Source organism: Rhinoraja longicauda, chromosome 9 (assembly GCF_053455715.1).
Source record: "Rhinoraja longicauda isolate Sanriku21f chromosome 9, sRhiLon1.1, whole genome shotgun sequence".
Lineage (NCBI taxonomy): Eukaryota > Metazoa > Chordata > Chondrichthyes > Rajiformes > Arhynchobatidae > Rhinoraja > Rhinoraja longicauda.
The window spans coordinates 48,318,059-48,334,652 of NC_135961.1; the positions used below are offsets into that span (position 1 = coordinate 48,318,059).

A 16,594-nucleotide genomic window follows, 5' to 3' on the forward strand; every position below is an offset into this window, starting at 1 on the left:
CAAGCAAATAAGTACTCTCTTCCTACCATTGTTTCCAAGGGCTTTCATCGTGACCTCCATCTGTGCAAACTCAAAGCTGTAATTATTCTCACTGGAGCCATCACTAGCACTGTCGCCATCCCCATCCAGTTGCTCACTACTGGAACTTTGCTTCATGGAATTGTCCTGTCCCTCGTCTTCTTGTAAAGGCTTTGTTTTCGGCAGATTAATTCTGTACAGAATAGAAATAACCACAAATTTGCTGTGAGGAACTTGCAAAAGGCTTTAGAAATTTCCACTCTCAGCGTGTTGGATTGGCAGCTGTTACTCGTCTTCAGGTTTCAGTTCTATGAAAGGTATTAATTGGAAATGGAAAGACAGCAGTAATACCTTGTCCTCCTCATTACAATTAGTTGGAATCTTGCAGAATGCAGTTGAACAGGTTTCCCAAAGGCTTTGGAATTTGATGATGCTTATCCAGTGTCTTATGCAATAACAAAATAGAGTGTCCACCCAGGCCAGCAAAATTCACCTGTTCATTACTATTAATTAACATACATGTTTAATCATGAAATTCATAATTGTTTCAGCTATGCAGTATATTTCCTCATTTTCCTATGATGCAGGAGGCCATTCTGCTCATCAAGTCTGCTGTATCTCTAAATCAAATCAAATCAAAAGTCAATGTCAGCTCATGGAGCAATCCCATTCAATTGTCCCAGTAACTTTTTCTCCCTGCATTCCCAATAATTTTACACTCAGGTCAATTTCCTTGTCAATCAACCTATGGACTTGCACATCTTTGAGATGTGGGGGAAAACTGGAGCACCAGGAGTAAACCCACGTGGTCACAGAGAGAACATGCAAACTATATGCAGACAGCACACGAGGTCAGCACTGGACCCTGGAATTGTGAAGCAGCAAATTTTCCAGCTGCACCACAAGGCTTCTATGTGCAATAGGGTACTCATTCAGCTGAGGATAAGAATATTTGATAACCAGCAACACAAACCAAGCTCACGGTTTGGCAAGTGGTAGTTCAAACCGTCGCATATGCAGTAGAGACACAGGTAAATTACAGAACACACCTCAAAACAGTGAGGTTACACCAACATTACCTCCGCAAAATTCAATGGAAGGATGCATATATCAATGTCAATGAACTCTCAAAGACAAAATCCTAAACATCAAGTCTCTGATCATGATCAATGAACTCTATTGAGTTGGGCCTTATCTTTTGCATTCCTGGCAATGAACTCCTGGAAAAAGCATCCCTTCTCAGAGCTGCATCATGGAAAGCAAAGCACCGCAGTCTAGAGAAAATACTTCAAAAATATATTTGGAGCACAGCTAAACAAATGCAACAACCTTGGTACTCAATGGTATCCCTCAGTCAAGATCCTTGGAAAAGCATATGGAAAGCATATGGCACCAACCAGTCTCTCCATTGGGAGCACATAAAAACAAGGGGAAACAGTAGGACCACACAGTACTTCAAATAATCCTTGAAGCTTCAGCCACACCACCTGAGTAGCGTCAGCAGATCCTCCAAAGGATCTCGTCATCAACTGAGAACCTATAAAGCTGCAGTGGAACCAAGCCACCCTCAAATCTGAGGGTCAATCAAAGAATATTGTAAACATTATCCACAGTACTTATTGCACTGCACAGAACACAAACTAAAACCTTGCTCACTGATAAGTTTGTACACAATAACAGAACTGATTGAACGAATTAAGGTACTTCATTCAAATTTACCTGAAGAAATGGTTGTTACCCCAGAGGATTCGATCGCCGTGGTGAAGCTGTGTAGGACTGGTTAATAGGGAACCATTCACAAATGTTCTGGGAAGAGAAGTAAAAAGATACAACCAGTGGTATTGGTAAAGCACAAGTGAATAAATGGACTAAGCTAAGTTCCTTGCAACAGGAAGGTTCATACAAAAAAAATGTAACTGTGGGCGATTGGAATGAACAACACAAAGAATGCAGGGAATGCTCTGCAACTAGTCAACACCCATACAGGACTTACAGTATCGATTGCAATACAACATGACACTGCTATTTTACTGCTCCAAGGGATTAATATCTTTTGATAACAGACATTGCAGTCGATTTTTCAATAGGAATTTGCAACTTCCAGGAAAGCATACTTGGGCTGAAAAAATAAATTAAAGATTCTTGCTAAAATATCAGTCAAATGACTACAATTCTCAAGCTAAACTCCTGGGGTTATGGTAACTCAATTGTCAACTAATTAACGTATGTTGAAAGGCTGGAGCGATTGGGCTTGTATACACTGGAATTTAGAAGGATGAGGGGGGATCTTATTGAAACATATAAGATAATTAGGGGATTGGACACATTAGAGGCAGGAAACATGTTCCCAATGTTGGGGGAGTCCAGAACAAGGGGCCACAGTTTAAGAATAAGGGGTAGGCCATTTAGAACGGAGATGAGGAAGAACTTTTTCAGTCAGAGAGTGGTGAAGGTGTGGAATTCTCTGCCTCAGAAGGCAGTGGAGGCCAGTTCGTTGGATGCTTTCAAGAGAGAGCTGGATAGAGCTCTTAAGGATAGCGGAGTGAGGGGGTATGGGGAGAAGGCAGGAACGGGGTACTGATTGAGAGTGATCAGCCATGATCGCATTGAATGGCGGTGCTGGCTCGAAGGGCTGAATGGCCTACTCCTGCACCTATTGTCTATTGTCTATTGTCTTTTGGACATATTTTCCTGGGCTTCAAAGAACTTGGTCACTTTAGGGTATTGATGGCATTTTTTTGTTCACGTGTTAATTAGAAGCTGTGTAATGTCAATATCCTAAAGGAAAATACCGCAGACTCTAAGTCTTAAAATAAAACTGCCAAATATTAATTTGTGGAGGGAGAAACGGCTTCAAGTCAATGACATCAGTACTGGGAAAAGTTTAAGAAACCAGTTCCAGAAAACGGACGGGGGGGGGAAACAAGATAAAATTAAAGATATTTGATAAGGTGGAGACCAAGAGATTGCGTGATACAAATGGCAGTGGTGCCAACATGAACAGGCTGGTAACGGCATGTCTGGAAGACATGAAAAATTGTGGGTGATGAATGAAATCATTCCCTCTACACCAGGGAAAACTAAACATTATTTGGGTAACCACACAGCAGAACGACCCAATTTAATCTGCAAGTTTCCAGTGGCCTGTCAGTAATTCTCCATATCAATACTACCAAGATTTGCATCTTTGGGCATTCACTTCCTCAATGAAATTCAAAGTAAACTCAAGAGACAGTATGACATCTTCCAGTGTGACACATGGCAGCTTTCAGGACTCAACTTTGAATTCAACAATTTCTGACGATCAGCTTTTCCAGTTGTTTTTCTTACATCTCCAGCCTTTGGTATTTTTCCTTCTCTTCTCCTCTTGTATTTTATCCAGTCACCACTTCCTCCCATTTACTGCCACCCCCACACATACCTTTATCACCATCCCTTAATTAGCACCATGACCACTTGTGTAATTCAACTTCATCTGGTCTCCGCCCTCTTCACAGAACTTGCCCTTTGTTCCTTCCGCCTCTCACCTCCTCCTATGAAACTTTGAACTAATATAGTTTCTAACTTTTCTCGGCTCTGATGAAAGGTCATTAATCTGAAACATTAACCGTTTCTCTCTCTCCGTAGCTACTGCTAGAGAGAGGACATGAGAGGACCTGAGAGGACATCAATGTTTTCCTAAAGGGATTGTAAACCTTGCAACAAATTGCTGAAGGAATTCACTTGGTTGGATTTGGTTCGAGGTACATCAGTTAAGCACATGAGCCAAAATATTATGACCACCTGCCTAATATGCTGTTGGTCCTCCGTGTGCCGCCAAAACAGTGTCGACCTGCCGAGGCATGGACTCTACAAGACCCCTGAAGGTGTCCTGTGATATCTGGCACCAAAACATTAGCAGCAGATCCTTCAGGTCCTGTAAGTTGCGAGGTGGAGCCGCCGTGGATCAGACTTGTCGATCCAGCACATCCCACAAATGCTCAATCGGATTGAGATCTGGAGAATTCGGAGGCCAGGGCAACACCGTGAACACTTCATCATGTTCCTCAAACCATTCCTGAATAATGTGTGCAGTGTGGCAGGGCGCATTATCCTGTTGAAAGAGGCCACTGCCATCAGGGAATATCGTTGCCATGAAGGGGTGTACCTGGTCTGCAACGATGTTTATGTAGGTGACAGGTGTCAAATTGATGTCCACATAAACGGCCGGACCCAGAGTTTCCCAGCAGAACATTGCCCAGAGCATCACACTCCCTCCACCGGCTTGTCGTCTTCCCACAATCGGTTCGGACCAGACGGGATAGCCTTCGTTGCTCTCGCACATTGATGAGTCTTGAGTGCTCAACACCCTGTTGCCGGTTTGTGATTTGTCCCTCCTTGGACCAGTTAGTAGGTACTCATCACTGCTGACCGGGAGCACCCCACAAGCCTTGCTGTTTCAGAGATGCTCTGACAGAGTCGTCTGGCCATAACAATTTAGCCCTTGTCAAAGTCGCTCAGGTCTTTACTCCTGCCCTTTCTCCTGCATCCAACACATCAACTTTAAGAACTGACTGTTCTTGAACAGTCCACATCAACTTCAAGAACTGACTGTTCACTTGCTGCCCAATATATCCCTCCCCTTGACAGGTGCCATTGTAACAAAATAATCAATGTTATTCACTTCACCTGTCAGTGGTCATAATGTTTTGGCTCATCGGTGTACTTTCAAACTAGAAATAAGGATCAGACGAGTTAATTATTAATCAATTAATAATTGAATAATCAAGATTATTCAAAATTTCACCTAGTGTTTTGTTTTGGTGTGAGAATAACTCGTCTCTCTGGAGAAATATCAATGATACAATGTTCTGGAAGTATTCCCATTCCACACAGCTGAATGTCCTGGGAATCATCAGAGCCAATGAGTGTGTGATTCTGCCAAAGAAATAAAAAAGTACATATTAAGTACTCTTGGCTGAACATGCATTTCAACAAACAGAACACTTACAACTTATTACAAATAGTTTAAAAGATACTGGAAATAGTTTTAATACAAACGTCCTTGAAGAAATACTTGGGAGACAAAATTTCAAGGAAAGGAGCAAGGACGTGGGACTATCTAGTTGGTTCTATCAAAGAGTTGCAAAGGCATGATGAGCTGACAAGCTTCCTTTTGTGCTGTAAAATGTACTGAACATAATAACAAACAGAATTATTTAAATAGTCATGATAATGTACAAATAGTTCCGAACCTGAATCAACAATGCAGTACTTCTAGAGACAAAGTAGAGAGAACACTCTTTGCACAAATTTATAGTTTCAAGTTGGATAAAAGGTCAAAAATAAAAAAAGGTGAATAGAAAATCCCCCAAAAAAATTCTACAAAGTTTTATCGTTATATTACTAGTTGTCCCACTTAGAAGAAAACAGAACTGTTTTAGGAAGCTTAAGAAATGTGAATGATAATAATGTTGGAAAATCACAACATTTTAAAGTCTAATTGTAAACATTTAAACAATGCTAGACCAATGTAATAATTCATAAATAGCTCTTCATAGATAAATGCAGCATGGTGTAGAAAACAAAATCTATGTTCAGTCTTCAGTCTTTCATTAGAGAAGTATTATTGTTTTCAGTATACGAGCCAAACAAAGACAGCCAAAACAAGAATCAGACAACTACTGCACATTACTTCATTGCTACTGGGAGGTATGCAATCAAAATTATACTCAAGTTTGTGGTTCAATGTCCAAAATACAGCAAGATAGCAGAGGGCTACTATCAACCTTCAATCAGTAATTCAGAAAGTACTAGACCAAGTGGACCCGTTGGGCCCAAACCTCTCTTGCATTGGTGCAGCACCCTCTCCTCCCCCCTGCCCACCTCCATCCCCCCTCGTCTCCACTCCCTCCCTCCCCACCCTCCTTAGGAGATAGATTTAAACTTTAAAATGTGAATAACTTTAAAAATATAACACTGATTTCAATGAAACTTCTTCCATTAGCATCAAAGGGACGACGGTGAGTAAGGTGGGCCTAAAATTGCCGCGCTATTGTGTACCGTTTTGGCTGTAGTTCAGGAATATAAAACAAACGAGAGTTTTAGTATATAGATTAGAAAAACTACGAGCAAGAGTATCCTATCATTTACTGCATGTGGCAACAAAGCACTATGAATTTAAAATAAAAACTGAAGATGAAGGAATATTTAGGTCAGAAAGAGAGAAACAGTTGATTATTTCACAAAATGCTGGAGTAACTCAGCAGGTCAGGCAGCATCTCAGGAGAGAAGGAATGGGTGACGTTTCGGGTCGAGACCCTTCTGCAGACTGATGTCAGGTGGGCGGGCCAAAGGAAGGATATAGGTGGAGACAGGAAGATAGAGGGAGAACTGGGAAGGGGAGGGGAAGAGATGGACAGAGGAACTATCTAAAGTTGGAGGTCAATGTTTATTGTCACGTGTACCGTGGTACAGTGAAAAGCTTTTGTTGCGTGCCTACCAGTCAGTGGAAAGACAATACACGATTACAATCGGGCCATTCACAGTGTACAGATACATTATAAAGGGAATAACGTGAATATAGTAGTGAATATAAAGAAGTGCTGTGGATGGAGTAGAGATTTAAAAGAGTGGAGCGATTGTAATGCATGATTGAAGATCCGCTTCTGTTACTAGCACACAATAAGTCGTCAGGGTTGGGCGCCATCTTGGACCTTTTAGTGTTACGATATTCCAGAAAGGAAGGACGGAACAAAAAAAGGACAGTAACAGAAAGGAATACAGAAAAGTGTAAGTGATAAAAGGGATGAAGAAAAAGGTGGCACCACATGCATTAAGTGTATAGAGCTTCAGTCTTATCCATTGGTTTAAGATCACTATGTATTTTGCTGTTTAGCATGTATGTAGTGCTGCATTAGGATGGAGGACAGAGGGAAGCAGTTAGAAGAGGGAAAGAGGTAGGAAGACTGAGGAAGGGGAGACTGACAAAGGGAGGGGATCAGGAAGGGGCTTGGAAAGTTGGAAGGAAGTGGTTCGAAGAAGAGTGTGGGCAATCTCCTAGCCTTCGGACCAAGACACACTGTTAAACCCATGGGTTCGTTGCTGTACAACAACCTCTAAATTTAAAACAAATTCAGGTATATTTCACTCCTCAAAACTGGAGTTGAATCTAGTCATCCTCAACCCCACAGAATTGCCTCAGAAGTACAGAGCCTAAATCGAGTCAGAAATGGAATTACAGAAGTAACAATGTCAGCAAGGAATATTACCTTTAAGTAGTAAACAAGCAGTTCATTTAAGGCTGGGTCTGCATTCAGATTCACCAAGAAACACTTGTCATCCCCAACTTTGATTCCCGAGGACTGAAGAGAAATGCCAAGACTCTCAAGCTGCTTTTGACGTTCCTGTAATACAGACAGATGACGTGATCCATTAACATAGTATCCGACTGGGAATACTCGTGTACAGTGATTCTTCTTCTTAAGAGAAAGGAAGTAACTGACAAGACTCAAGTCACTGTTCCTGTGAATTAAATGGATCCTCTTTTAGACACTGGCCCCTGAATGATTACGATCAAATTTAGTTACATTCTCATCATCCATTAACAAGCTTATAATTTACTATACGCAGTGAAGAGAGTATCAGATAATTGTGCAGAATTACAAGCCAGTTACTGACTAAAGATTCAGACAACAAAAATAAAAAGGTCTTGATTAGATTATTGACTGTCTTGCAATTAATAACAGGTTCAACACCAGTCGTGACATTGATAAATACACAATAATGTGCCTGTCATTGACTGAAGACACAAAAGAAATTGAACAGATCAACTATAACTTGGATTTGGAAATTAATATTTTAAAAAAGAGAAAACCTCCAAAACGTGCTTAGAATCATAGAAATGCACCATCTCTAAAACTAAAAACCCAAAGAAAACAATGATCATCTGAGTAATCAACAACTATCAGAAGCATTTAACACGACAAAGCAGGTTAATGCATCCTGATCTCATCAGTCTAGACAAGATGCAAACATCCATTGAAGCACACACTCGGATTATGTTTCATTGTAGACTTCATCAATGCAATCAAAGGTAGGTAATACTTCATCACATACTTGTGCAAAGGCTTCTGTTTTCCTCAGTTTGTCTTCCCAGGTTACTGTCATTTCTTGAATTAGTTTTTCAGACTCTTCCAAACGATCCTTCAACTCTGGAGATTTCAATGCCTGGTACAGAAAGGCCAATTAAATTTGTTACAAAGTGTTCACAAGAATGCGAGAAATAAACACAGGGATAGTCCACTCAGCAAATTATGCCTTTTCTGCCATTCATTTAGATGAAGAGTGATATTCTATCTCAGCACCACTTTCCTGCACTAACCCCAAATCCCACAAATCCCAGAATATGCAAAAATCTACAAATCCCTGGCTTTAATACACTTCATGACCAAGTCTTCACAAGCCTTCTTGGGTAGAAAAATCCATGTATTCACTATTCACCAAGTCCTAAAAGGTCATACTCTTACTTTGGGAATGTTATCCTTGGTTTTAGAAACCATAACCTTGTATCTATCTTGTCAAAATACACAGGAATATCAGAGCAATAAATGTTCTGATTACAGCTCCTGGACTCAGCACTGAATTAAATACCTTCACTTAGGCAGTACTGCTATAACATGATAGTTATATTCCTAATAAATCTAGTATTAGGGAAAGTTATGTTATGTTAATGATGGCAATGAGACAAAGAGGATCAGTGACAAAAGTGTTTCAGATCTGCAATCATAGTAATTTTTCACACGTTTTTCAAAAATAAAGATCTTAATGATAATAGTTTATTTTTGTTACTGCGTATATTAAATGCTGTATGTTACATTGTTCAATAAAGTAATATTGCACCAATGTTAAAAGCAGTGATCGCTTATGAATTTCAAATGGTCTCCTGCGGTGAGAGTAGCAGCTGTGTTCTGAAGAGACATTGGTGTCTGATTACAGCAGGGAGGTTGTATGGAAACAGCATTTTCTGAAGAAGGGTTTTTTGAAGTCTGAAGAAACCCCTTGACTCAAAACGTCACCCACTCCTCCACTCCAGAGATACTGCCTGTGCTGCTGAGTTACTCCAGCATTTGGTGTCTATCTGCGTTTTTCTGAAGATAGCTATTTGCTCAAGACGGCAATTTATCTGCATGCCAATTTACAAATAACATTTAAAGGTGATTCTCTGGTTCCCGATTGAAATCCAAATTCGGTCCGCATATTACAAATATTGTTCCCTCATTCATCGATGGCATTATTTCAAATTTGGTGGAACATGTTACGGCAGAACTCCCTGTATATAAATTGGTGTTGTTCCGCACAGGTGCAGAACACATTCATATCATTAACTTCACCACTAACTTCCACCTTCCCTCAAATTCACCTGGAAATCCCCCTCTACAATCAAACTGAAGAAGGGCCCTCTAAAATGTTTTCCAGAGATGCTGTCCGACCCATGGAATACGGAATAGCAAAATATTGAGTAATGCATTTTAGCAGTAGGAATAAAGGCATAGACTATTTTCTAAATGGGGAGAGGATTATAACAGCGATATAATGCTGAGGCTTTATAAAGCACTGGTCGGACTGCATTTGGAGTATTGTGCAATTTTAGGTTCCATATCTGAAGAATGATATACTGGCACTGGAGAGGGTCCAAAGGAGGTTTACGAGACTGATCCTGGAGATGATTAGGTTAACATATAATGAGCATTTGACAGCACTTGGTTCGACTTGCTGGAGAATAAGAGGGGACTTGGTTCGGCTTGCTGAAGAATGAAAGGGGACTTCATTGAAACTTACCGAACAATGAAAGGCCTGGAGAGAGTAGATGTGGAGAGGACGTTTCCACTAGTAGGAGAGTACTGATTGTGGATGATCAGCCACGATCGCATTGAATGGCGGTGCTGGTTCGAAGGGCCGAATGGCCTACTTCTGCACCTATTGTCTATTGAGAACCAGAGGGCATAGCCTCAGATTAAAAGGACATACTTTTAGAAAGGAGATGAGGAGGAATCTCTTTAGTCAGAAGGTGGTGAATCTGTGGAATTCGTTGCCACAGATAGCTGTGGAGGCCGTCATTGGTTATTTTTAAGGCAGAGATTGACAGACTCTTGATTAGTAAAGGTGTCAAGGGTTATGGGAAGCCATGATTGAGTGGTGGAGTGGACTTGATGGGGCCCTGCTCCTGTGACTCATGAACCTATGACCAGCTGAGTTACTCCAACCCCTTTTTGTGCCCTTTCTTCTTGTTCAGTGTTCTTTTTACCTCTTGACTATAAAAGGTCACATTTGGTGATGTTTAATCACATCTGCCTTTCATACTAATTCATAATTTTGATTGCATCTTTGAATTTGCTTGATATTGGTTCTGATAAAAGTCCACTGGCCTCTACCATATGACCTATATTCTGCTTTTATAGCTATTTTGAATTTCACATTAACTAAACTTCAATAATGGCACAAAACAAAAGTACATAATCATCTCCCACAAAAATTTTAAAAATTGCATCGCCCAAGTGCATCTATCTATTATCTAATGTAATCTTTAGATATTGATGGCATCAAAAATCATTGAGACAATGATTGACAATTTCCTAAATTATCTCTTCAATTAGATTAGATGCATTTTGTTTATGTTTTTCACACTGTGGGAAAGTTGTTAGCGTCAAGTTGAAAAATAAAAGGACCTTGCATTGAGTTATCACTTAACAAATATTTGACAATACAATTTACACCAAACTGAATCCCATAATCCAAAAGTGAATGCAAACATTTGCCAGCAGGTGTCCCTGGAGCCCTAGAATTCCCCTTTCCTATTCTATCCACAGCATTCCAATCACTCGGTTAAAACAATTTTGCCAATCAACTATAGCTATGATTTATACCTGGGATCTTAGCAGATTTAAATAACTGAATACCATGCATCCAAGTGCATGAACTAATTGTGACATCTGGATCAGTTAAATGCCTTCTGATGAGAAACATTCTGTAACACAATATTCTCTGCATCTAATATTTTGTGAAATATCTAAAATAGTGCTATCACTTCCACAGTCACATCTACTTCAAAGTCCTCTGCAAAGCAGTCAAACTATTCCTCACAAATGCATAAAATCGAGGATTCCTAGCACACCGTACCTCAGCTCTGGAGAGTTGTTCCCGCAGTTTATCTACTTCCTCACGGAGCTCTCGGATGATCCGGGCGTTAGGATCTTCATTCACCACAGCATGATTAATAATATTTTTGGCTCTGTCGGCGTACCTCAGAGTTGACAACGTCTCGTTGTAATTGTCGGCGGCAGGGCTGACCGTTGCAATCATTGCTGTTTTGCTATTTCCACCAAGACTGTCCTACATTTTTGCAAAAAAAAAACCAATGATGTGTGTAAAGATACAGTTAAAGCTTAACTCTCCACAATGAGTTAACATATTAACATAGAAACAAACACTGGCTTCTGAATATGAATTGCTTCTGAAAAGCTTTAAGGATACATTTCTGCACTTGTAAAATATAAAAATCTTGATGGTTCACAACACACATACAACGTATCTATGCAATAACAAATTACCGAGAAGAAAGCGGTCTGTATCAGACAAAACTAATGGCAGGAATGGGGGAAACAGAGGGAAAGGGCCAAATGGCCTGTTTCCACACTGTATGATTCTATGACTCCATGAAAGGAGTGCAAAGATGATCAGTAGATACAAAAATTATGATTTTGATCACCAGGCAATGAAGTGCACCACAAGGTATGTGTACATGAACAAAGTGGTGATGGATTCGTATGTCCCATTTACCCCTTGGTCAAATCAATTTCATGTTTAAATGTGGAATAGTTACTTGTTGGGGAGCAGGAATAACAACTATTGAAAGAGTATTTAAAAAAATCCCAGATTTACAATTCAAACAATCAGATTAACAGCATTCAATGTTATAATGAAGAAAATCTGACAGCAGTTTTCAGAGTACAGGTATGTGTGGTTAAATGCAGAAATCCAGCATTTTTGTTAGTAATTCCTGCCTAACATTTTTGCCTAAATTACATAATTTTTAATTAAGAATCTTAATGTAACTGATTTTTACAATTTTTGATGTTCAGCTTCCATAACCTTCAGTGTGTCTCAGTGTTCAATTTTGCTCCCTGTAGAATGTAATCAAAATTAACTATTTACAGCCTTTAACTTTCAATTTACTGACCATGGGAATTCTTCAATGTGATTAGCTGCTCAGCTAGTACAAGTATATCACTTTTGGGTAGGAAAGGCTCAGAGGGATATGGGTCAAACATGGCTAAATGGGACTGGCTGTATTATAATAATAATAATACATTTATTTCATATAGCGCTTTTCAGGATACTCAAAGACGCTTTACAGAGCAAACAAGACATAAAAACAAACAAACATAAGATTTGTCCTGACGGAGAAGCGGCGAACAAACAGCACCAGCGTCTCACGTCAGGGTCGGGCATTTTGGTCAGCATGGTTGGGCTGAAGGGCCTGTTTCCATGCTGTATGACTATTACTTTTTCAGGATTACAATGACAAGACCATAAGACATTGGAGCAGAATTACACCATTTGGCCCATCAAGGCTGCTACACCATTCGATCATGGCTGATCTATTTTTCACTCTCAATCCCATTCACCTGCCTTCTCTCCATAACCTTTGATGCCCTCACTAATCAAGAACCTATAAATCTCCACTTTAAAACTACTCAATAACTTGGCCCCACAGCAGTCTGTGGCAATGAATTCCACAGATTCACCATGATCGGACTAAAGAAATTCCTCCTCATTTCCATTCTGAGATCCTCTCAAATTGACCGAAGAGAAATTCTACTGGAGGTCTGCTCAGAGAAACAATTGAAAACTGGTCATTCTAAGCCAAGCCAAACATTTTAGATTATTTTTCATTCCCCATATCAGACCTATCACCATAAATATAACCTCACAAAATCTAATCACATGCATTCGGGTTGGGCATGACTCGACAAATATTCCTGACCTGGATAAGACACTGAGCCAAACCCACAGGTTACAACCAAAATATTCCTTTAGAACATACCTCCAATCCACATACAACTCGTATGTTGAGCTCTGTGGAGGTCAGGTTGGGTAATCAGAATCTTATAGCAAAAATAAATAGATTTCTATGTGCAGCTTCTTTTAAGATCAAAAGGAAATTCTGTCCATTGCCGTTCACTGTAAAATTCAGGCTATTCATACACTTTGAATCAGCACCTAAAAAATTACAGATAGCTTTACAACAAAGATACTTTACAACAGGAAGTTGAGACCAGATAAACTCAATTCATCTTCTACCTAGCAGCGAGAATTATGTTCTGATTTCTTGTGTCTTTGTTTAAATGTTTATTTCAAATACAACTCGGGTCAAGAATCAGTGATCAAACTTGATGTGCCATGAAGACCCTCAGTAAAGATTTTAATTCTTGGAAAAACTTGAAGAAATTACTTTCTTTAAAAAATACACAGGTTTTATTTGTATGTTTAATAATAGGGATAAACCATGGGAACTTTAAAAATAAAATAGTCCTGTGGATTAAAGGATTGATTGTCAATTGTTTCCTAGTCACCACAAAAGGATTGCTGTGCTTAACTGTACAAAAGTTGGCTTGTCCATTCACATGTACTTGGAAAGGTTAATGCACCATAAGTTATCCCAGCATGGGGTTGGAGTGGCTTTGGAGCAGCAGCAGATGATACAGAATATTTTCTTACTCTTTTGTAGAAACTAATAATATTTATACTAATAAATCACTTTCATTCATTAAGACTGATTAATGGCCCATTTAGTTGTTTATATAAAAAAAATCTTGAACAAAAGATGGATACCAATGACAAGGTCTTCTTATCTCAACTTCCAAAATTACAGAGGCAGTATAAAGTTATTTATTAGTTCAGAAGTAACTAAGACATAAATGAGGGGATGAGCAGGATCAAGTTCTGAAGGTCCTGCAGAGATGAGAATGGATGCTCTTACTATTTGTGCTGAGGAGTTTAACACACGACACTAAGATTACAATGAGTTTGGCTCATTTGCAAAAAGCGATGGAATACTGTCCAGTGAATGGAGTTTATGGTTGGCACCAAAGATAACAACTCTTCTTTCCCCCATCTCCCTGGTCATTCGTTCCCTCTCCTCCCTGATTTTGTGATCAACAATTGTCCACTTTGCCACAGATATTGAGTAATGACCTAAACTAGAGATCAAATACAAGGCATCTTTTGAACTGTATTTGAGTACAATCAACATGTATCCTCGTTTCTTGTCTTACATTCTTTGTCTTTGTTGATGTTGCAAGTGGAGCTGCTGAGATGCAAGAAAAATTTTAGACTTGATCTGACAATAAAGTATTATCGTATCATATCGTACAATCCACACTGGGGAACAAATAATCTCAGCAATCTTCTGCTTGCAGAATGTAAAGTAAATCAAGTTTAGGACAATGTCATCTTGCTTCCTGTTTTATATGCCAAACCACTAAACATCACATGCTTTGAATAACAGCTGACACATGATAATTGTCCACATTCTAAATCTACTCTTTGGCAAAGTTAACTATAAATAGGCTTTCACACAAGTCCTGGCTATACGCTCATTGTTTCCCCCATCATCTAATTTATATTTTTCTTTTCACATTCAATTCAATATACAGTGCCCTCCATAATGTTTGGGACAAAGACACATGATTTATTTATTTGCCTCTGTACTCCACAATTTGAGATTTGTAATAGAAAAAAATCACATGTGGTTAAAGTGCACATTGTCAGATTTTAATAAAGGGTATTTTAAAACATTTTGGTTTCACCAAGTAAAAATTACAGCAGGGTTTATGCATAGTCCCCCCATTTCAGGGCACCATAATGTTTGGGACACAGCAATGTCATGTAAATAAAAGTAGTTATGTTTAGTATTTTGATGCATATCCTTTGCATGCAATGACTGCTTGAAGTCTGCGTTTCATGGACAACTCCAGTTGCTGGGTGTCTTCTCTGGTGATGCTCTGCCAGGCCTGTATTGCAGCCATCTTTAGCATACGCTTGTTTTGGGGGCTAGTCCCCTTCAGTTTTCTCTTCAGCATATAAAAGGCATGCTCAATTGAGTTCAGATCGGGTAATTGACTTGGCCACTCAAGAATTGACCCCTTTTTAGCTTTGAAAAACTCCTTCGTTGCTTTAGCAGTATATATGGGATCATTGTCTTGCTGTAGAATGAACCGCCAGCAAATGACTTTTGAGGCATTTGTTTGAACTTGAGCAGATAGGATGGGTCTATACACTTCAGAATTTATTATGCTACTACCATCAGCAGTTGCATCATCAATGAAGATAAGTGAGCCAGTACCTTCAGCAGCCATACATGCCCAAGCCATAACCACCCCCACCACCGTGTTTCACAGATGAGGTGGTATGCTTTGTATCTTGGGCAGTTCCTTCTCTCCTTCATACTTGCTCTTGCCATCAGTCTGATATAAGTTAATCTTCGTCTCATCTGTCCACAAGACCTTTTTCCAGAACTGTGGCTCTTTTAAGTACTTCTTGGCAAACTGTAACCTAGTCATCCTATTTTTGCAGCTAACCAGTGGTTTGCATCTTGCAGTGTCGCTTCTGTTTTTTTTGTTCATGAAGTCTTCTGCGGACAGTGGTCATTGACAAATCCACACCTGACTCCTGAAGAGTGTTTCTGATCTGTCGGACAAGTGTTTGGGGATCTTTCTTTATTATAGAGAGAATTTTTCTGCCATCAGCTGTGGAGGTCTTCCTTGGCCTGCCAGTCCCTTTGCGACTAGTAAGCTCACCAGTGCTCTCTTTCTTCTTAATGATGTTCCAAACAGTTGATTTTGGTAAGCCTAAGGTTTGGCTGATGTCTCTTAACAGTTTTATCCTTGTTTCTCAGTCTCATTGGCACAACTTTATTCCTCATGTTGATAAACAGCAATAAAAGTTTCCAATGGTGATGGAAAGCCTGCAGGAAAGACTAAGTGCTGAGAGCTCACTTATACCTACATTCAGGCGGTATTTAAACACACCTGAGCAATTGCAAACACCTGTGAAGCCATGTGTCCCAAGCATTATGGTGCCCTGAAATGGGGGGACTATGTATAAACACAGCTGTAATTTCTACATGGTTAAACCAAAATGTATAAAAATACCCTTTAATAAAATCTGACAATGCGCACTCTAACCACATGTGATTTTTCTTCTATTACAAATCTCAAATTGTGGAGTACAGAGGCAAATAAATAAATGATGGGTCTTTGTCCCAAACATTATGGAGGGCACTATAATAGCAAGAACACAGCAGCTCATTTCAAATCTTCTCAGCACAAGATGTGAACAAAGGGATTTCTGCATTTTATATATTTATCTCTTTCCCTCCACTTCTCACCCTGTGCCCCAACACCCAGAGTTGGATCAGAATTTTAAAAAGGCAGACTAATTGGCTCAATCTCATCATACTCTCTTGCACCTTCAACAACTGTTTAGCCTCCACTCTGCATTCAAACTCTCCTTATACAGAGAATCAGGTACAAAT

The 16,594-nt window shown here is 39.6% G+C and overlaps 1 protein-coding gene across 2 annotated transcripts in view; it reads right to left on the bottom strand.

Moving 5' to 3' along the window:
* The window catches only part of LOC144596712 (kinesin-like protein KIF13B), a 180,729-nt gene that overhangs the window by 65,123 nt on the left and 99,012 nt on the right, over positions 1 to 16,594 (bottom strand). For both annotated transcript variants that reach the window (XM_078405429.1, XM_078405428.1), the window contains exons 11-16: positions 11,176 to 11,388; positions 8,116 to 8,226; positions 7,269 to 7,403; positions 4,805 to 4,935; positions 1,738 to 1,824; positions 27 to 211 (exon numbers count right to left, since the gene is read on the bottom strand). In XM_078405429.1, the coding sequence (XP_078261555.1) occupies positions 27 to 211; positions 1,738 to 1,824; positions 4,805 to 4,935; positions 7,269 to 7,403; positions 8,116 to 8,226; positions 11,176 to 11,388 (862 nt within the window). The remainder of the gene's footprint in view (positions 1 to 26; positions 212 to 1,737; positions 1,825 to 4,804; positions 4,936 to 7,268; positions 7,404 to 8,115; positions 8,227 to 11,175; positions 11,389 to 16,594) is intronic.